This window comes from Miscanthus floridulus, chromosome 1 (assembly GCF_019320115.1).
Source record: "Miscanthus floridulus cultivar M001 chromosome 1, ASM1932011v1, whole genome shotgun sequence".
In the NCBI taxonomy this organism is placed as follows: Eukaryota; Viridiplantae; Streptophyta; class Magnoliopsida; order Poales; family Poaceae; genus Miscanthus; species Miscanthus floridulus.
In genome coordinates, this window is record NC_089580.1 from 176,317,567 (window position 1) to 176,340,778 (window position 23,212).

The following is a 23,212-nucleotide window of genomic DNA, read 5'->3' on the forward strand; positions in this document are numbered from 1 at the left end:
ACCTGATTCTGTTCTTATTGTAGTTTGTTCCTCAAGTATTCACTTCAACATGTAAATTCATGATTCTTTTTCCCTACAGAAGTCCATGAATTGTTTGAATTAAGAATATGTAATAAATCAATATTTTCTAGAAAAATGATCTCCCTCTTAACAAAACACGTGTCCGTTGACACGTTCTCAAAAAAAAAATTGTCTCGGTCTTTTTATGAAGCACGCTCATCGCCATAGTCCTAAATGTACATGCACTCCGTTGCCCTACAGCCTATAATTGCTCCAAAGCAGTAATTAAGTTGTAAATCTAAGATTGATAAAGCCATGTAACATTTGTGTGTTGATTTGAGATTGTGGAGGTTTAGCCCCACAGTACATAGTTGTTGTTTGGTTCGGCCTTTTTGCCTAGTTATTGGTTCAACCTATGAGACGTCACTCCTGGTTTCGTTTAGCTAGGCCAGAAAAGAGTGTGTTTGGTTCCTATGGATATCCATGGATACAAGGTGTTTGGTTGGATGAATAAAGCTGAACCTGGATATCCACAACAAGGAATATTCTGGGTAGATGTTGGAATATCCTGTACCCTCAAAAATCTAGCAGGATGAGGATATCCACACGTTGATTAGCACATGTTTTGTGTGACAATTAGAGTAGTATAGTGCTAATTAATATATTTTATTTTTAATTAGTGATTATAATGACAAGATTAGTGTCGGTGCATATTTATTATGGTATAATTAGTTGTTATTATTTTTAAATAATAGATATAATTAGTCAAATACTTTTATCCCATGCAATCTCATCCATCCAACCAAACAGAAAAATGGCTCGCCCCATCTATTCAACCAAATAGACAACATGAATATCCATATCCCGAAATTCCATGGATGGTCATATCCCATCCATCCCTTGTCCTTAAACCAAACACACCCTTAGTTCACGTAGTATTGGATACAAACCTTCAAAACGGCGATGCCACACCTCTCCTGTCGGTATCTAATTACAACACGCGACTCCCGAACTCTGTCTTCTCCGCTCGCAAGCAACTCCAGACGCGATTACTAAACCAAACAAATGTCGTTTTTCCAGCGGCAGGAGCCAAGAATTACACATAAGGGGCCATTCGAAGAATTTCAAAATATGAGAATTGAGTGTAGCTTATTTGTTTAGATTTTTGTCTCGGGGTTAGGTTCCTATTTTTCTGGAATTTATTCTAGTATTTGACGATTTAACCATGATCGCTACTCTTCACGTAGTAGACGCCCGTGTATATCGACAGTAGGGCGCATGTGATGACTCATGAATATTGAAGTCTACCGACTTAATATTTCAGAAGTGCTCATACCCATGATAGGTGATCGTGACTGTTGATAACAGGGCACATATGATTACTAATGAATCTTGAAATCTACCAGCTTAGTATTTCGTAAGTGCTCATAGTCGAGTAGGACGTGTGTTTGGTCATATGAGTGTGCGTACGTGCATGTACATGAGCGTCTACATTTATACTGTAATTCATAATAAAAAGGGATGGTCACCGAATTGTTATTGCTAGTTAAATACATATTTAATAAAATATGAAGTATAGTGAAATATAAGTATTTTAATAAACCAAATAATTTAATAGATATATCCTAATATGGTAGGCAAATAAATTTAGACAAATCAAAATATTTTATTTTAATTATATTATGTGATTTTATTGTCTAAAAGATATTAGTAAACATTATAACAAGATTTTTTATTATACTCTTTTAATATAAAGATAGACTATTTACTATATATATATTATATAAAAAATTGTATTGTTAGGGGGGTGGGGGGCTCCGCCAGTGCGTTTTCCCTTACACTGTAATGGATCACCTTGCTACTTGATCACATTACCATTGCCACTAGTGGGTTTAAATGGACTTACTAACAGACCAACTAACTTAGCTAAGGAGCTTCTAACTATTATTAGTTCTACAAGTTGGTTTAGGGCTACTATTTTGACCTCCCACACCCTTTGTGATTATTTGTTTCTTTTATATTTAATATAATTCAGTAGGTGTCTTGCCCCTTCTGTTCCTTGAAAAAAACCACTTATTAGTGACATATTAGTAGATGAATCCAACAACTTCGTTGGTAATAATAAGCTAGTAGCTGTTAGCTATTAGTTAGCTAATTATTAGCATAGTAGATCCAAATAAGTAGGTGGTGCATATTCCACAAGTTTAAATCTGCTATGGATAGACTAGGTGGGTGTTAATAAAAATAATGCACTAATATTGTATCTAGACGTATTTGTTGAGGCTGACACAAGGGACTCTACAAATCCGTTACAAGCTCTAACGCAAGCTTGTTTGTGAGCAGCTTTCCCATTAGCATATTAGCTTCGCAAAGCTATGTATACTAGGCCAACCCAATACACCAGCGTGGTTGTTATCCTCGCAGAGCCATGTAGGCTTGAACACCACGTGGAGAGAGAGTGGATGGTGGTTTGACAATGTGTCAGGTAGTCTGCAGAAGCAATTATAGCTTATCAGAAAAAGTAAAGCCTCGAGGAAAGAAAAGAAAGTGCCTAAGGGAAAAGGATAGCTCATAGCCCTGTTGTTGTGTTACATTTTTTTTGGTGAGGTAGCATTACCCAAAATCTAAACTTTGGTACTATAAAAAAGAAGATTTCTCATCATATTAAATTTACGGTACATGTATGGAGTACTAAATGTTGATGAAATCAAAAACTAATTGTACAGTTTAATTGTACTTTGCGAGACGAACGTTTTGAGCCTTATTAGTCAACGATTGGACAATTATTACCAAATGCAAATGAAATAGTACAGTGCGGTACAGTGATCTACAGTGATTCCGGTGGCGCGCACGGCCCTGTATGCGTTCGAATAATAGTTACGGCCTTAGTTTCCAAAAAAAAAAAATTGCGCAGTACCCATCACATCGAATCTTACGGTACATACATGGAGTACTAATTGTAGACGAAAAAAAACTAATTACATAGTTGGGTGAGAAATTGCGAGACGAAACTTTCAAACCTAATTAGTCCATAACTAAATACTAATTGCCAAATATAAACGAAACTACTAAAGTAACCAAAACCTAAAAATTTTTACATCTAAACGTGCCCTTAGTCCAGTCACCCAAAGCCTACATGGCAGTAACTTTTTGCTCAGACCACTAGCCGGTGTTGGTATGCGTTGGTGATGCTCTAATTGGCTTATGGTCCCCTGATCTCTTCAGTTTTCAGCAGAGGTTGGGAGAGCTCACCCCGCCCTCCTCCTCCAGCGCCCGGTTTGCACAGACAATTAGCCCTTCCAATAATTTTTATTCAATAGTGAACAAGAGGAACAAGGAAAAATAGAGAAAGATGAGGAGAACAGAAATATTAAAAACTTTTAACCGGTCAGCCTAGACCCGCTACTAGTTATAAGCGTTTTGGAGTAGAGTGATTAATATTAAGTTAATTCCCTCAATACCATTGGAAATTTTATCTTTTCTCTCACTGCCATCGAAATTTTTGAACTTCCCTCGCTGCCATCGGAATAAATTAACACTTCCCTCGTTGCCATTTCCGTCAAAATCTGTTTGGTTTGCTGTTAAGTTGATCTAGAAATGACCATTTTGCCACTCCCAAGCAAATGATGTGAAAATTAGAAAAAAAAAATCATACCTTTTTCATATGATCTCGGATGAAGATGATTTTTACACGAAAATTGTAACTCTCGATGAGATATACATCTTTCTAGTTTTGAGTTTTTTTATTTGAGATCGTTAAGATGATTTTTTCGTAATTTTCACATCATTTGCTTGGGAGGTGCAAAATGGTCATTTCCATATCAACTTAACAACAAACTTAATGGTAATGAGAGAAGTATTATTCCTATGGCAGTGAGGGAAGTTCGAAAATTTCCAATCCCACTGAGGAAATTGGCTATATGTGGCCGGTAGGCCTCCATGATAACTCAGCTGTGAAGACGTCCGGTCGGGGGCGCTTTGTCCGCTTGGCAAAGATTTGATTATTCTCTAGGCATATCTCAGCACGCAGCAGTTGCAACTCCTGGAGATCAATCACCAGAGTGCGCCCAGCCTCTTCTGTCTTCACCACGGCGGTTCTGAGAAAGTGGCGTTCGAGCATTTGGGCTTCTCGTCGTGTGTGAAAGCAGTGGTGCAGAGGTCATCCTCCAACCGAGTGATTTGTTTTTTCTTTGATCTGTAACTTGGTATTTGCATTTGCAATGACCCTCGCAATTCGCAAAGGTAGGTGAGCATTTCAATTCTTGCGCTCAGTCCAACGCATTGCGACCTCTCTGGCTTCCAAGTAGTTGCTCCTTGATCTGGTCAATCGATTGTTAGCTCCAGCTTTGGAGTTCCCGGCTTCTCGCGCCGTGTTCCTGTCTTCCTGAGAAGTTTCATAGACAGACACAAAATAAATTGCATTGAATGTTTTTAGGAACCTTTTTGTAACACAGGGGTCCGGTGCTGGGAAACGTTGCTAACCCAACGGTAACTTCTCTCATGTTGGTTCAAAATTTGCCAAGCAATTGGGACGACAAATTCTTGGCTTTAAGCGAGTGACCGAGAAATGAGAGCGCTTCACCACGCAAAGATAGAAGATAGAAACTCAGAATACTCGACATGCCCGTGGGCCGGATTCAGCCAATTGTATCATGTGAAAACTTGAAAAACATCAGAGATGACTATGGTTTCAGTTTCATTTTATTAGATAATGCTGGCAATAAAACATCCAGAGGGTCCTAAACGTACAATGCTAGTCAATAAAACATCTTAACAAATTCCAACAAGGAAGTTACAAAGACAAACACCTATGGTTTCAGCTTTATACAGTCACAGGCCAATTCTACAAAAGAAGTGCAAGGCGTTGCTTGTATCTTTCAATCCGACGACTCCGATCCTTTTGCAACCTGTTAGAGAAACATTTGTAAAAAAAAGAAAAAGGAATGAGAAGTTGAGAACTGCTTGTCCCATCGGGATCACTAAATTGATATGTTGTTAGTTTACACTTTACAAACAGCAGTTGTACTGGGACAATAAGCTATCAACTTTGAACAATTGAACATAAGAACATGTACACTAATCTAATTTATAACAACCACGCAGAGGCATGGACCAATAATTTCTATTGCAATGCCATGTATCTGTCTAATATTATTTATTCTGATAATTGATTAGCCCTGTAGAGAAGGGGTGAAATAAAATGAAAACAAAATATGCATACCCAGCACGTATCCTTTTGGCACGCTTTACATGCTGCTTCAATAAGTCACTTGTATTGTATTCACCGTTGGCATTCTGCGAGATGGAGTAAATACATTACTATCTGGGGTCCAATATTGTAATGTTAAATGGGAACACTCGTGATCTTATGAAAAATAAAGGGGCTCAACAGACTAAAAACTAGTGGTAGATGATGCAGGATAAGAAACAACCCTATCTGAAAATTTCATTACCAAAGAAAAAAACTATTTCATCACTTAAGACACAACCAACGAACAGTTTATTGGTAAATTTGGTAGGGTACATAATTATGAGACCGAATTTTGCAACATGTTGGCTTCAAATTATCTGTTACTGAACTCTTCCCCAGGAATAAAGAATGTATTGCCTTTTAGATGGGACAAATAATGTCTTAAGCAGAAGAAGATGCAAACAAGAGTAACCTATGTGGAGCATCAAGCTTGGGAAATACTTCTGCAAACACAAAAACTGGAAGGGTGCCAAGGGGAGACAAAAACAAGTGTAAAATCTAAAAGGCCCACCCTACAGAAGTTGTCTAGTCGCAAAAAAGACATTTGCATGTCTATATCATTATGCTAGTTATGAAGGCCCAGATGCCAAAATTTTGTAAATGACCCCATGAAGGTCTAAGAAAGATGAAGAAACTGTTGCTTATTGCATCAAATGTAATTAGCTACATCTTTAATCCACTCCTTCATGGTCAAAACCAAAGATAAAACTAAAAAACATCATTATCTGTCTGCTAGTGACCTGCCACATGGTCCAATCAGCAGTGGATTTTTCAAACTTACAGCCTTTTTATATTTTAGAAAGTGGTATTGGTATGGTATAAGTTTAATGTTCAACTTTCAAACACCCAAAACTAACAATATGGACAACAAACAAGTAGAATCCAAAACTGAGTGCGGAAGATAATCCCAGTTGTGAGCATCATAGTGCATTTATCAGAAGATATTAATTTAGTGAGCCAAACTGCAAAGCAAATTTGATAGAAGATACCTTCTGTGGCTCTTCATCTGAATCTTCACCTGTGGCATCATTATTGTCCCTTTCTGATATTCTAGAATCTACAACTGAAGCAGGCAAAGGTCTTGGAAGAAGTGGTTCACCATTTCCAAAGCTTGGCTGAGTTAGTGAATAGAACATGAATCGTGTGCATTGATAACATGGCAACAAAGGAGTTTGGACAGCAGATGCAATCAAACATCAAGAAGAAAATGGGAAATGAAAACACAATCCATCCAGACAAGAAATAGTAGTGTGATTGGGTTTCTGGACTGTGGAGTCAAAAAAGAAGAAAAGGGAAGGCAGCATCCATCTACACACACAAAAAAAGACATTACTCTGTGTAAACTGATAAACTGCATTTAGCAATTCAGACAGGCATGAAGCTTCTTAAACTACATGAACTAAAATAATCGAACACATGTAGCCTCTAGATGAAACAAAATCAAAAGCAATAAACACAAATTTACAATTTAAGACACACATCTTTCACTGATCATTGCAGAATATGTTTGCCTTCATATAACTCAAATCATGTTTTTATAGTACAGCATAGAATTTAAATCATCCTAGACATAAATACAAGTAAATATTTGTCAAGGAAAAATATCAACACTTAATTTCTGAAAGCAGATTGACTCCTAAGCAAAGATTCAGATTTTTGACATATACTGATCAAATATCCAAGATAAAGGGATCTGAGCAGGAACGTATTACTTTTCATACATCATACAAATATCTGTACGAAAAACACATAATTTTAATCAAAGTAAAAGATTTAGATAATGAGAGAAGGCACCATAAAGACACTTGAGGAATGTTAGACAGCTAATTTAGAGAAATTTCATAGTAAAGGAACAATGCTAATTCAGAACAGTTTTAACAAGCAACCATGTGACCAACTGCTACATTCATATGAAAGAAGAAAAGCATGCTAACCTGACTTTCATGTGGAACACCATTACGAACCCACGATCGACAGAGAGCGTACAAGGATCCCGACTCACTATCCAGCAGGTTAACCTTTGAGCAACCAATACAAAACCATAAGAAATGTTAACCGTTCTGTGCAACCCATGTTATTTATCTATAAACTTAGCAAAATGGTCCTTATTTAGCAGCATAACAATCCCTTCATAAATAAGATGATAGTCCTGACTTATAACTTAAGTATCAATATGATCATAACTGTTTGAAGAATATGAAACCGAACCAGGTTGTCTTGCTCAAACAGGAAAAGAGAAATGAAGATAGCATATAACATTGTCATAACCTTTTCCGCCTCTTTACTAAATACTCCCTCCATTCCAAATTGTAAGTCCTTCTGTTTTTTCTGGAAACATAGTAGTATCCAGAAAAGCCAAAATGACTTACAATATGGAACAAAGGGTGTATTAAAATATGTAAAGTCAAATGTCATCACGGATCCTGTGATCCATTTCTATGCGGATTATTCACTGGAAAAATTTAAAACTATCCAGAAAGTACAATCATCGCAGTCTAACTAGACCATGTACTGAGTTACTGACAATAACACAATGATTAAACTATTGCAATTCGCCCAAAGAACAAGTACTTACTTTGCGGTCATTAATCACCACAACTGTAGGTTCTTCTCTGCTATTTTCCCTGTAGTGAAGTCAAATGCAACATTTTATGCTACAAGTTTTGATTCCAAATGAGAAACACATGTGCTTATTGTTTTGTTGCATACCTGTCTTTTGGGTTGCTCTGCTCATTGGATGGAGCAACAGGTGGTATTGGATTAACCTATGATGTTCCAACAGAAACAGAACAAAACATATTAATATTCAACTTGAGGAAGTCTTTCAAAGTATGATTTGGCTATTAATTTCTCTTACAACATATAACTACTAGAAGGCATGTAAAATATGAACATAATATTGACTTTTTTAAAAATCCTAATATGCCCCTGCATTTTGAAATCGACGGAGTAACATGCTAAGACGACAGGCTACCCTGATTTATTCTCTCCAGTATTCCACGAGGACTGAATGACCAATGACTAACCACACACGTTGCCATTAGATCACTTTAGCTACATCGTAACATCCCACAATATAGACAGATATTTAATCGAACACCTCAAAAGCATCAGGCCCAAGCCTCCACATGCTCCATAAGACTCAAAAAATCAAAATTTACCGATAGCAATCCAAAACTACAAGCAAACGTTTAATTGGAGGACCGAAGCTTTAGTCCAATTCACCTTCCATTCAGAGCTTACGAACAAAAATTCACTGACCTTGGGCTGCGAAGCTATAGGAACTCCTCGGGGAGGCTGCTCGGGCCGCGCCGCCACGCCCGCCACAAGCGCCCGAGGCACGGCCGCGAAGGACCGGGGCAGCTCGCGCACCAGGGGCTGCTGCTGCTGCTGCGCAATGGGGACGGCGACGGCGTGGGTCCGGGGGTACCCGACGGCCATCGGAGGAACGCGGCGGAGGTGCGCGGTAACGGCCGCGGCCGCGGAGTTGGACGTGGACGCGGATCTCAGGACGGGGTAGAGGATGCCGTGGGGCACGGAGGAGCCGTGGCCCGGAGGGTTAGGGTTCAGCGGCCGGCCGGTGAAGAGCGGGGGCGCCGGTGCCGCCGCTGAGGCACGGGGGGAGGAGGTGGCGAGGAACGCGCGGGGCAGCGGGTGGGATGCGGCGGGCAACTGCGGGGACGTGGCGGCCGCGGCCGCCGGCGCGGCGGCGGTGGCGGGCTGGGGCTGCCCCCGCGGCGGAGAGGCCATGGCGTGTGGTGTGGCGCGGGCGGAAACGGGAGCCGTGGACCGCGGCGGTGGGGTCGCGGTTTTGAAACCGTTTGAATCCGGTTCGTCGAGTGCGCGTGTTGCACTTGGCCACTTGGGGTAGATCTTGTCGAATTTCAGGCGCGCGGATCGGATCGGCTCCACCATTCACGTTCAAACCAAAAGAACAAAATCCAATTGTCCATGATCAAAAGACCCATAAATCAGATTTGCTCGAGCGATACAAGTACTCACTACATACGGTCTTTTCGTTGGTTGTTTTTTTTGACTGATAAGTCTGCTGGATGCTAATTTGTTATAAGAGAAAAATACTCCATGACTAATAAGACCTGACAGAAATCAACAAGCTAACAGGCCGATAGTTTCATGCCTATGGCTGCGGTTCTGCTGGAAATCAATTGGAATTTTGTGTTGGTAGTACAAAAGTACTCGCTCCATTCTGAATTATAGGTACAAGTCATTCTGACTTTATAATTTGATTTGAAATTGAGCGATACAAATGGGCCGCTGGTGACGGTTGAGAAGTGTAGCAAACCGTCTGAAACTGAAATCCCCTTCATTCGTTTTTACATGGCTTAGTCATATAAAATTGACCTTTATCATATAACTTTTTTGTTAACTTTTTTGCGAGATTTTTTTATAACATATTTAAAATGCAAATAAAACTATAATCTTTATAAATACTTTTAAATATATTAAATCATATCGATTTTGTAGAATGTATATAACTTGCCTGTCTTAAATTGAACGATGATGGTCCAAGCGTTAACTTGAAAAGTTTTTGCCAAAAGAAATCTTAGACTTGGCAAAATATTTTCGCAAAAATAACCACTTTGTGACACTAGACTTTGTTGATACAGGTGAACTTTTCTTGTATGATTTGTATTTTATTAAGAGTAATTTATAGTGAAATGGATATACCGGGGGAGGTTCCTTTTGATCAGGAGTAATACGCCACTCATTTTTGTGGCCTTGTATTAACTGCTAGAAAATAGTCTACCCTATTACAATTTCTATAGCAATGCAGTAAGATGTCAGCTCTAAATTAATTAGATTTCATGTGGTAGAACATGTCAACCCAGGTTTAAAGCTCCATCCAAAAACTTCAGTGCGGGATTCTATGAAAATTGGAGTGTACGTAGGCAACTTCAAGATTTATGGAAATTTTTGCAAGTTGCAACATAGTATATGACCCAGACAAGCCATTTTGTTAGGAGATGCTTATGGCATACACATTTGTCTCAGGGCAACTGCCACCTCTCCTCTGCAAGCATTTGTAGAGATGCCACTACGGTGATTTGCGCCCCTCAAGCTGATTTGAATTCGAGTCCAATGCCAACACAAATGGTGGTCGCATTGGCGGAGCTCAGGCAAAGATTTATGGCGAAGGAGGTTCATGATCAGCTTGATCAAATTCAAGTAGTTAGGATGTCTCCAACAGTTGCCAAATACTCCCTCTGTCCTAAATTATCTGTCATTTTTTGTTTCCGTGCCGCAAGTTTGACTCGTTTTGTAGAAGATACGTGCAACATTTATATCTTTAAATAAATTTATTAAAAAACTAGATTCAAAGATCTTTTCAATAATACTAATCATATACCATAAATATTAATATTTTTTAATATATGTTTTGTCAAATTTGTTTTTTTGAAGTAAAAATGATATATATTTTGGGACAGAGGGAGTAACTATTTAAGGTGAAATTCTATTGGATGTGAGGGGCAAAGAGCAGCGCGCTAGCGAGAGAACAGTCACATTTTGTTTGATGATATTTTGGCTGAAATGTTCATACTTGGTGAGTTGTATACGAACATAAATCATAGAGCTAAATGAGAGTAATAAAGGGCTAGAGCCTCAAGCTTGAACATGGCTAAACGCTCATGTTTTCAGGCGCATGCATGGAAAAAGAGTCCGATCGAGCATGCAACGAGACGGCTGTCACGTACGGCGTCCGGGTACTTGAAGCTGGATGGAATACGGAGCCTCCTCGTACCCTTGCCGGCTGCATCTGAGCGAGATATATACGTACGCGCGCCGTATACGCAAGTCGGCGAACGACGTCACGGCTTGGCCCACTGGTCAGCCCGGCCGGTAGTACCCTAGCAGTTCGTGATCATGGTCATAGAATATTGGAGTCCATCATATCGTGAATGAACCGGACCCGAGTAGGAGGAAGAAGAGAAGCTAGCTAACCATTTTTGCATGGAGCACTACTAGAGAACAGACTTTAGAACGATGTCCTAATTTAGCATTAGCCTCGGCATTTTTTGTCCCCGGGACTAAAGGACCTTTAGTCCCGGTTGGTAATACCAACCGGGACTAAAGGTTCCTTTACTCCCGGTTGGAGCCACCAACCGGGACTAAAAAGTCCTCCAACTTTTAGTCCCGGTTGGTAATACCAACCCGGAATAAAGGTACACCCTTTAGTCCCGGTTTGTAACACCAACCCGGACTAAAGGACCATTTAGTCCCGGTTGGTAACATCCCCCGATGGGTTAGTTCAAAAGGAAAGCATCCCATCCATTGTTAGATGTGTTGTGTAGGTGGGGTGGTAAGCTCCACGCGAGGCAGTGCATGAGGTCTTGGGTTCGAATCTCACGGGGCGCAGCGGTGGAAGATATTATTTTTTTAAACTGGGAGGATCTTTAGTCCCGGTTGTAGCAAATCGGGACTAAAGGTCTCCACCTTTAATCTCAGATTCATAGTCCCGGTTGGGAAACCGGGAACCGGGACAAAAGCCCTTTCCCAACCGGGACAAAAGCCACGTTGTGTAGTAGTGGAGCTCACGTCATCACCAGTTAGAAACAACAGAATCAAGATGCATGTATGTGTGCGTGCATGCATGAAGGAAATTAAGAAACTAGCAACTGCATGGGCTGGTACGTGACCTCGATCGAGCCGGGCAACTAGCGCATACAGATACGCCTCCAAGCCAACGTGTATAAACGTATCCGTCGGCCGTACGTGATACGACCGGCACCGCGGTATAGCCAGCAAGCTCTAGAAGATTTTGGACACATGCGGCAGGTTCTAGAGGCCCTCGTTGCGGGGCGGCTGTTGAGACCTGGCACGTTTATCCCTTGCGGCCGGGAGATAAACGTACAACCAGGCGAAAAAAAAAACGTACAACCCACCAGACTCTCCCCTGTACGTTGGGACCTTACTACGACTCATCTGGGTAGGATAGCTACCGGGATTCTGGATAGAGATGATCATCTTGACCGGCAAGCAAGTAAACCGCCTAGAGATATTCTCGTTCAAAGGATTGGTTGAACCGGAGGCGGCGCCGGTCGATGACCCACACGGGGCAGCCTGTAAAGTAATACGCTGCTCCCTGCGTGAACGCGCGGTGGGACCGACATTGAAAAGGCTCTCTGCTGTTGCACTGTAGTCACGACAGAGACATACATTGAAAAGCTCCGTTGCCGTAATGTAACCACAACAGCGGCAGGAGCTGAAAGGCTCCTCTGCTGTCACGTCTAGTCACTGTAGCAGCATGACAGTCTGACATGTCTGTGTACTAGAAATTAGATGGGTAGAGCTGTATTTATAGCTTCCCACCGCAACTCAGTAAAGAGAGCAAGTTCAATTTTATCATCTCGTTTGCAGAGCTTCGGCCAACGATGGTGTTTGTGATGTGTGTGCGCGTTCTGTTCTCCCTCTCTTATTCTATCTCTAGCCATAGTGTGTGGTCGGCAACGCCGGTGAGCGGTCGCCTCACCCGTTGGGAGATCCAGGGGCCAACAAGTGGTATCAGAGCCGTACAAGCGCCGTCGCCGGACTAACCGCTGGTGATGACGGACGGTTGGGAGATGGACGACATCAGCAGCGCTGCTGTGGCTGTCCATCCACGATAGGAGGTCGTCGTGCGCATGGTGCAGGAGGTCAGCGACACCAGTTGGCCGACGCTGACTCGCACCAACTATGGCGAGTGGGCGGTGATCATGAATGTCAAGCTCAGAGCCCGACGGTTCTAGAATGCTATTGACAATGGCACCGACAACGAAGAAGACGCCATGTCAGCGTTGGAGGCAATCCTCGCTGCTGTGCCAGCGGAGTACAGGGAGCCTTTGGGGGCGAAGAACTCTGCTAAGGAGGCGTGTGAGGCCATTGTAGCGATGCGCGTCGGCTCCAACCGCACAAAGAAGGCAACGGCCTAGCTGCTGAAGCAGGAGTACACCAACCTCAAGTTTAAGGATGGTGAATCGGTGGTGGACTTCTCCCTCCACCTGCAGTCGGTCATCAGCAAGCTGAGGAGCCATGGCATCACCATTGACAAAGAAGAGGCAGTCTACAAGTACATCCACTCCGTGCCAGTGAAGTACTTCCAGATCGCTCTCTCCATAGAGACGATGCTAGACTTGTTCACCCTCACTATTGAGGATGTGACAGGCCGTCTATGGGCGGTGGACGAGCGCATGGAGCAGGCCACAGCAACGACGGACAACGACAAACTGTTGCTGATAGAGGAGGAGTGGGCTGCCCAAAGGAACTCCGGGAAAGCCTCCTCCAGCTGCGGTGGCGATGGCAAGCGCCGCGGCAAGGCTTCTTTGGAGAAGAAGAAGGTCGACCCCAACATCTGTCGGCACTGTGGGAAGACGGGCCATTGGGCAAAGGAGTGCCCAAATCACAAGCAGGAGAAGAAGGCTGAGGCTCATTTAGCGCAGGTTGATGAGGCCACTCTCCTGATGGCAACATCGCACGTAGGCGAGCTGTGTGACAGCTGCCTGGCCGAGAAGCAGAGGAGGTTGTCAATCCCAAAGGCGGCCAAGTATCGCGTGGCGGACGCTCTCGAGCTCATCCATGGCGATCTCTATGGGCCAATCACGCCAGCCATAAATGGTGGTCGACGGTACTTTCTCCTGATTGTGGATGATTGTAGTCGCTATATGTGGCTGCAACTCCTGATGAGCAATGACGATGCGACAGAGGCGATCAAGAAGTTCAAGGCACACGCGGAGGCGAAGAGCGGCAAGAAGCTGCGCGTGCTACGGACTGATCGCGGTGGCTAATTCACTTTGGTGGAGTTCGATGCGTACTGCGCAGATCAGGGTGTGGTGCGACACCACACCGCGCTGTACTCGCCACAACTTAATGGTGTGGTGGAGCGGCGGAACCAGATGGTGGTCGGCATGGCTCGATCCATGATGAAGGCCAAGAGCATGCCAGCAAGGTTCTAGGGTGAGGCGGTGACCACGGCGGTGTTCATCCTCAACCACGTGTCCACAAAGGCCCTAAAGGGAGTGACGTCATTCAAAGCTTGGTATGGGCGCAAGCCAAACGTATCCTTCCTCTAGACATTTGGCTGCATCGGCCACGTCAGAAAGACAAAGTCGGTCCTCACCAAGCTGGAGGACAGCAGCACAACGATGGTGCTCCTAGGCTACACGGAAGGTACCAAGGCGTACCGGCTCTACGACCCACGTGGAGGCAATGTGGTTGTCTTGCATGACGTCGTGTTCGATGAGAAGGCGGCCTGGGACTGGGACAGTCTGGACACAGGGGAAGCTGGCGGCTTCACTAGCACCTTTGTCATCAAGCACTTGGTCATCCATGGTGGTGGAGACGCTGGAGAGGAGGTGCCGACCACTCCAGCAACAGAGCTGAGCACTCTTGTGGCGGTGCCGAGCACTCTAGGAGTGGTGCTGAGCGGTCCTACAGTGGTGCCGACCACTCCAGGACGGGTGCCGAACGCTCCCCTAGCAGAGCCAAGAAGTCTTGCAGTGGTGCCGACCACTCCAAGAGTGGTGCCGAGCACTCCGGGAGGGGTGCTGACCACTCTAGGAGTGGTGACAAGCGGTTTAGGAGTAGTGTTGAGCACTGTAGTAAGGATGCCAAGCACTCCAGGTGCTGTGTCGACCACTCCGGCAGAACAGGGGACTCCATCAACGCCGATCGAGTTTGCCTCAGCTCCAAGCGATATCACTGAGTTTGTGGATGCTTTCCACGACGGTGAGGAGGTGCAGTTCCGTAGGCTAGATGACATCATTGATGGCATAGGGTCCTCAGACCTAGCGAGTCGGCTGCTCAATGACCTAAAGCTACTTCTTGTTAGTGCAGAGGAACCAACCATGTTCGCACTGGCCGAGCGTGATGTAAATTAGCGACGGGTGATGCTGGAGGACATGAAGGTGATCGAGGAAAACAAGACTTAGGAGCTCATCGATCCACCTCTAGGATGCCATCCGATCGGCATGAAGTGGGTGCACAAGGTCAAGCGGGACGAGCACGGCGCCATTGTCAAGCACAAGGCCTGTCTCATCGCCCGAGGCTTTGTCCAGCACGAGAGCATCGACTTCGAGGAAGTCTTTACGCCGGTAGCGTGCATGGAGTCTATCCGACTACTGCTGGCTTTGGCAGCAACGAAGGACTTGCGCGTCCATTACCTGTACGTAAAATTGGCCTTCCTCAACAGTGAGCTGGTGGAGACAGTTTTTGTGAGGCAACCACTGGGTTTTGCCTTCAAGGAAGCGGAGCATAGGGTGCTCCGACTGCGCAAGGAGCTCTACAGGCTGTGGCAGGCCCCGTGAGCATGGAACGCTAAGCTTGACGCACGCTGGGTGAGCTTAGGTTCATACGGTGCGCAACCGAGCATGCACTCTACATGTGGCGATGGGAGAAGGAGGAGCTCATCGTCAGCGTGTACGTGGACAACTTGATCGTCACCAGCGCGTGTGCGGGGGACATCTACAGCTTCAAGCGCGAGATGGCGGCTCGTTTTCGAATGAGCAATCTCAGTGCACTCTCCTACTACCTCGACATCGAGGGAAGACAGGGGAAGGAGGCGCTTATGCTCGGTTAGAGCGCATACACCTCGAAGCTGTTGGAGCGGAGCAACATGGCCGAGTGCAAGCCGTGCGTGACTTCAATGGAGGAGCGGCTGAACCTGATGAAGGCTAGTACCATGGTGAAGGTAGATGCAACACTCTACCGGAGCATCGTCGGCGCCGTGGACTACGTTAGCCGCTTCATGGAGGATCCCCGAGAGGATCACTAGGGCGCGGTGAAGTGGCTGCTGTGCTATGTCAAGAGGATGGTGGATCAGGGGATTGTCTTCCCCAAGACTAATGGAAGTGGGCTATAGCTCACTGTATTCATCGATGTAGACATGTGGTGAGGGACATCGACAGACGACGGAGCACCTTTGGTGTGCCCATCTTCCTCGGACCGGCTCCAATCTCATGGCTATCGCTGAAATAGAAGGTGGTGGCGCTGTCCACGTGCGATGTAGAGTACATGGCAGCGGCCACAGCGATGTGCCAACCTGTGTGGCTGCACCGACTGCTAGGCGAGCTGACCGGTGTGGAAGCTCACCCACCAGCATTGATGGTGGACAACCAGCCCGCCATCACCCTCGCGAAGAATCTGGTTCTCCATGACCGAAGCAAGCACATCGACATCAAGTTCCACTTCCTTAGGGACTGTATCGATAGAGGGTAGATCATCATCGAGTTCATTGAAACTAGTCGGCAACTCATAGACATCCTCACCAAGCCGCTCGACCATCTTCGGTTCATGGAGCTGAAGAAGATCATCGATATGGTGGAGGTTCTAGGGTTAGCAGCAGGATTAGGGAAAGAATTATAAAGTAATCTGTTGCTCCCTGTGTAAACGTGCGGTAGGGGCAGGCACCGAAAGGGCTCCCTGCTGCTGCACTGTAGCCGCGACAGGGACAGGCACCGAAAGGCTCCCCTGCCATACTGTGGCCATAGCAGGGACTGGCGCCAAAGTCAACCCTGCTATCACATCTAGTCACTATAGCAGCATGGCAGCCTGGTATGTCTGTGTACTAGGAATTAGACGGGTAGAGTTGTATTTATAGCTTTCCACTGCAACTCAGTAAAGGGAGTGAGTTCAGTTTTGCTATCTCCTCTACAGAGCTTCGGTCAATGTTGGTGTTTGTGCCTTGTGTGTGCGTACTCTGTTCTCCCTCCCTTCTTTTACCTCTAACCATAGTGTGTGGTTGATAATGCTGGTGAGTGGTCAGCTCACCCGTTGGGAGATCCAGGGGCCAACACAGCCGTGTACCCTAGCCTCTAGCCCATATAATAATAAGGCCCCTGACTCCCTCACATCGAGGGTCAATACTTTAATTTCCCACGGAGGCGCCGCCAGGAGAAGCTAGAAGCTTGAAGCACATCCGGCATCCTTGACTTGGAGACCCGCAGCAGCTCGACGACGACCCTCAACCGCACCGGAGGCAAGCTAGAGCCAGTGAGCAAGGCCAGGAAGCCATGGCGCCACCGTCCACCCTCGTTGGCACCGTAGGTTGATCCTTCACTCCCACTTTGTTTCCCAGATTGCATCCATGCATGCACGTCACACACGTCGCATTGGTGAGGGAGGAGCTAGAACCAAAGGAGATCCAATCTATGCCCGGCGGTGAGCTGACGGAGGCGATGATGAGGCTGCCAGAGACAGCGCTGGAAGTGATGAGCGAACAACGGCAAGATGGCATCGGCCGAGGATGACATGGAGCAGTTGCAGAGCTTCACCAATGAAGGACTCTTTCGAGCCTAGAGCCGACAGCAAGGCAAGGGCCATCGAGACGACGACGACGAAGCTGGTGATGACGATGAGTCGGCACATGGCCGATCGAGGATCCGGCGGCGACGACCATCCAGCCGGTGCCATCAAGCATGCTTCAGGCACCTGCGCAAGATGTGGCTATGTGCACCTTTGCACGTGCACTTGTGCATGGCTGCACATCACCGAAGACAAGGAAGACATGGATACATGCAAAGAGAAGCAAGTTGGAATGGAGATTTGAGGAAGTGCTTGATATACATAAATTCATGGACCCAAGGTAATATGTTTTCCAATTTTACTAAATATGTTTTCCTTTTACCATTCAACCTGCATTTTTTATTGGCAGCAAAGGTTCTTAAAGTTAATGTGATCATCACTATTTCTTATTATGTGCAGCTCCAAGGACCTCAACAGAACCAAATACCATCTCATTGACGTTGCCCAGCATCACACAATAACATCTGAACTAGGTCATTATACTGCTTATGTGAGATGTGGGCAGGATTGGATTTTTACTGATGATCGTTCAGTCAGTGTCTGCACTCTAGATGATGTTCTTCAGTGTGAAGCTTACTTACTATTTTATGAAAGGGACGGAGATCTAGACCCACCTCCTCCTTGATAAGAAGGATAAGAAAGAAAAGAAAGCAAAGAATAATTTGAATCTTCTTCCCCCACAAGAATATAAGCATGCATATAAGAAGCATTACTTGAAAGGAAGTGCAACATCAGAATCTGAGAAGCATGGGAAGGATATGCAAGGAATACCATGGATCCATCAAATTCCTGCTGCCACCACAGTAGAAGAGGTAAACTTCACTCCCCCAGCCCACCACACATTGCATTGCATTTATTTGCTTTGTATCCTTGTAAAATGTGATTTTGGGGGTTTATATATGTTACTGAAGGGGGGGGGGGGGGAGATCCTTTATTGAGACGGCGACCATTGACCAGAATGAGAAAGTGGAAGAAGGATTCAAGAGGTTTCCTTAACACGTTTGTGTATTCTTCTATATGTCCCTAATGCTCATCCTTATTGTTTTCCGAAAGACCAATGCTTATAATCATTAAAAATGATTTGGTTTGTATGTCATGGAGAAAGCCAACCATATTATCATTGCCACCTAAAAGGGATTCATAGCAGTGGTACATCCTCCTATGTATTACATGTACCCTATTCACACATTTGAGAATTTTCACCACGCCTTGTTATGACTGTGTGCAATAACTAAAAAAGGGGCAGACCTAGTGCCGGAGGCTCCCACATGAGTGGGGTCTGGGGAAGAAAAAACCGAGGCAAGGCTTCCCCCTGTAAAATCTGCGGAGAGACTGCTTTGAACTCGCGACCTGGTAACTTAGTGAGACAGCTCTCACCACTGCACCAAGCCTGCCCTTCTAGGTGATGTTTTTTTGCTTCATTTCCATTAGCCAATTTATTCCATTGGATGCTCAAGATTTATTTCTGGTGCAACAGGCTAAAGAAGAGTTTGAAGACAGCCGCAAGATCATTCGTGAAGCACTCCTTACAAATGGAATCAGAGCCTAAGCTTACTTTGAAAATCCTTGAATATCCTATGAAGTAAGTGCACAACACCAACTTGTGTTAGCTCCTGAAAGACAGATTATAGGGATATGTATTGACAAATGTTGTTGTCGTTGCAGGCACCAATGGTTGAGAGAATATCTAAAAGAAAAACGTTCTGTGGAAGTAATGAAAGTCTATGGCCACAAAAGAAATACCATATATAATCCTACACCAGATTATACCTTGGTGTTGCAGGGCATTATATGGTTTATCCTCATGAAACACAAGAGTGGTTTCTCTTGGAATGGCGGTTTCAGTGTTGATGATATTGAGGTAATAAATGAGAACATTTTCATTATCACCAAACCTCCACAGAAGTTTACAGTTTTAGAAAAGTCGATAGAGGCCATAGAAAAAGATTTTCTCACATATGCAGAATTATTCCTAAAACAACGTATCATGATGGTTATGTCCAGTGCTCACCATAAGGCTCACCAGGTTAATGGTCAGCACCACGTTCCTTATCTTGCAGAGTTCTATAAACTTTGGTCAAATGATGACTCAGAGAGTTTCTGTGATTTTATAAGTTATAGCACATTTTTTATCAGGCATCCACAGTGCTTGCTGCTCCCATGACCTTGAAGATCCTGATGCTCACTTCAAGGCGATTGTAGAGGAATATGTGGAGGATTAGACTTGCCGCCTGGACTCAGATAACTCAATGGTTGATGCTGTCTTCACATTCAGAGTGAACAAGATGGTGGCGGTAAGAAAAGAGAAGGAGAACAAAGGTATAATCCCTGAAGAAGAGGAAGAACCTTGGCCCCAAAACCTTGGGGCTATGGTTGAGTTTATACGCCATCTATTCAATCATGGACCAGATTACTCTAAAGAAGAGAGGAACTTAAAGAAGAGAGGAACTTAAAGTTAGTTCAAGGCCAAGATGATAAAATTGTACCTTATAGTGATAAGAAACCACAAAAAACAACTAATGAGGACTTCGGAAGAAACTGAAGTTGCTGCTGCAGTTGCACAAAAAACAACTAATGAGGACTTTGGAAGAAACTGAAGTTGTTGTTGCAGTTGCTGTTGCAGAGTTTATTTGTAAACTTATTCTCCTTTTGGTGGAAACAAAAATACATTTTGGGAACGTAAGTTGCCCATGCACTTCATATTCTTTTCTTGTGGAAATGTATGGTTGCTTATTATTGTATTCTCTTTTGTAGGTGGCTCTAACCTATATGGAGAACTTATAAAAACTCCTCCTCCAGGTATATCTTTTTTTCTCCTGAAGTGTTTCTGTTTGGTGTTGTTATGGTGGCTGGGTCCTATATATAGGATAAATATGGGATATATATTAGAATGGCTAACCAAGATCATAGGCTGAGATCAGAGATAGGCTTCTTTTTTTTTATATGGATTCAACCAATACTAAATCCACAAGCATAGAGAGAGAGAGAGGGAGAGATTACAGATTGAGTAAACCTTTTACTTACTGATGAAATGGCTTATTATAGGAATGAATGTGGGGTCCATATCTAATCAAGGACATTGTTCTTTCCCATGTCAATATTTTATCTCTTGCCCCACCACTAACACCACTTTTGCCACTTTTGATTTTTGTAGAACTATCATATATTTTCCAATGTGTCATTGGACTCGTATTGAAGTGCTGCTGGTAAAGGAACATCAGCTTTCTTAATGGAGTGTAAATATTATTTCCATAATTGATGAATGTTGCAACATAGCTAAACTACCATTACAAGTACATTTAGATTTCACGGAAATGCTAATGGCCTATTTTGAAATTTGGAAACCTGTTAGGAATGCCTTTTACAGAATCTTAAACTAACCACATAATTCATTGTGTTATACCATGAGACAAGATTTGCATATGAACTACCTCCTAATACTATCCTGTCTAATATATAATATCCTGTCTCTCCTGTTCCTTCCTGGGTGGATAGAGTCAATTCTCTTGTATGCCACTAAAATTTGTAGAACACCTCACTCCATTAGGCAGGGGTGACTTTTATATATATAGTTGCAAGGAGCTCAGTATAATTATAATTAGACCCCTAAATATATACACGTCTAACAATTTTCAACTGTGCCATTCAAATTCGTGCCACTAGATAAAATTCCACATCCCTTCGGTGCCATTCCGTTAATTTTTCACCGCTAGATGCTATTGGTAGAATCACGTTTTGTTTGTAATGCCATATTTGCCCTTCCTTGTACTGAAGAGTTGGGCCCATGTGATGCCCTTCCGCGTGGAGGTAGAGCGGTGGAGGCGATATCTGGCTGTACGTGGAGGAGATCGGGCAGCGACCTTGACCTTGTTGACGCGAGAGAGCAGCTTGGTGAGGCCATAGCTGGCCTTCCATGGCGCCGGTTCTCGGTGGCCTGGAGGCTGTACCTCTAGTCGTAGATCGTGGGCAGCGAGGCGATGGATAGTGGCTAGTGGTGCCGTGAGTTGAGCAGCTTGGTGATCTCCATTTCCATTTTAGCAGGAGTGCCACGTATGCCACCGCCGCTGTTGTGATGGTTGTTGTGGGCAAACCCGTCGTAGTAGGCTTGATGGTGCAAGTTGTCGCGTTCGCGTTGAGTGTTGAATAGTCTAGTCGTGCAGCTTGCATAGAAGATGTGCTGGGAAGACTCTGAGATCTAGAAGGAGGCAAGGAGGGGAGGCAAAATGGTCTTTTCCAGTCTCGGTTAATGGCCATCCATTGAAAATGGCAGACAAGGGAGAGTAAAATCTTTTCAGTGGCACTCAAGGGAAAACCAAATTTCTAATGGCACATAAAGGAAGTCTCTTCTGGTCCACCATGAGTTCATCCCATTATTTTTGTGGGACTACTTCATCTCTCATATTTGTATTAATCATGCGTGCATGAAGAATGAGGTGGTGATATATTTATCCAGTCTGAACAATGTGTGCATACATCAGAAATTTTATATTAGTTTTTGCTCTTGTGCATACATTAGAAAATTTATTTTCTTTACATTGCAGGTGTTTTTTTTTTCTGAAAGAAAACATAGGTTCAGTTTGGCTGAATTTAATCTTCATGCAACCTCAGTAACCTTTAAGTTATTAGGTGCAGTACATATTCTAGATGCAATTGTGCATACATTAGTAGACTCCATCCACCTGGTGGCTGGTGGGTTGAGTCACACTTTGGCCAAGTTCAATATTCAAATTTGCCATGACCAAACTGGTTCCACCGCATCAACTTAGTTATAAGTGCCCGCCGGCCATTGAGACAGTTTCATGGTTGAAAGATGGGGGCTAGACTTGTCTGGTCGTTATTATTTTGTAATCTTGCTTTTTGTTGCAGTTCAACTCCCATTGATGAGAGGGCAATGGAACAATGGGACAAGTGGTGGCAGCCTGATGAGGATGTAAGTTATTGTCCAGCAGTCACTATGACACTATGTGAATAAATACATGTCATTCTATGAATAATCATTTTAGGATTCTTAGAAATTCATAGAATGACTTGTTTTTTAGTACATCATAAAAAAATGCGATAAAAGCATCAATGTAATGAAATAATAAAAAAAGAGAGAATTCGAAATCATAACTTTTGAAACAACAAATAAAATTTTATAAAGAAATAAAAAGAGATATTTTGCGTAGATTAGTTAGCTCTGATTTTCTAAATTTTCTTTTATCTGTGCATACTCGTATCAATAACTTGGACCTAATATGATCGTATTGTCTGTTCATTCGCAGGACGAGGAATAGTGAACAGGATGGTGTTATAAGATTAGATTATCAGATGTTACACGAATCTCTTCTAAACTGCTGAAGTGTTTTTTTTTGGCCTGTCAACATATTGCTGCACAGCGTAATGAACTGTGTGTGACAGCGTAATGACCTGCGTGTGACATGTAATGTAACTTGCACTTGCACCAACACAAATATAGCGTTGCTGCTCAGCATAACGTTATTTGGCTTCGCACAATAAAGCCTTGTTCATCAAGGAGCTCCCTCTCAGCTGATCTATTCGTTCTAGCTGAATCTTTTATTCAATCATTCGTAACACGGGCACGTAGCAGATGAAACTAGTGGATTTTCGCACGTGATCTTTGATAATTGACAGATGCATTATTATTAGAACTTTTTTTTACTATGG

At 43.7% G+C, this 23,212-nt stretch overlaps 1 protein-coding gene across 1 annotated transcript; it reads right to left on the bottom strand.

The window, feature by feature from the left end:
* Positions 1–4,672: 4,672 nt before the first annotated feature.
* On the bottom strand, positions 4,673–9,076 carry LOC136503264 (proline-rich receptor-like protein kinase PERK2). The gene is made up of 7 exons (XM_066498399.1): positions 8,513–9,076; positions 7,961–8,016; positions 7,827–7,875; positions 7,186–7,269; positions 6,241–6,366; positions 5,222–5,295; positions 4,673–4,907 (listed from the first exon to the last, which is right to left on the bottom strand). Exons 1-7 carry the CDS (start codon positions 8,999–9,001, stop codon positions 4,844–4,846), a joined length of 942 nt encoding a protein of 313 aa, XP_066354496.1. The 5' UTR covers positions 9,002–9,076; the 3' UTR covers positions 4,673–4,843.
* Positions 9,077–23,212: the final 14,136 nt, after the last annotated feature.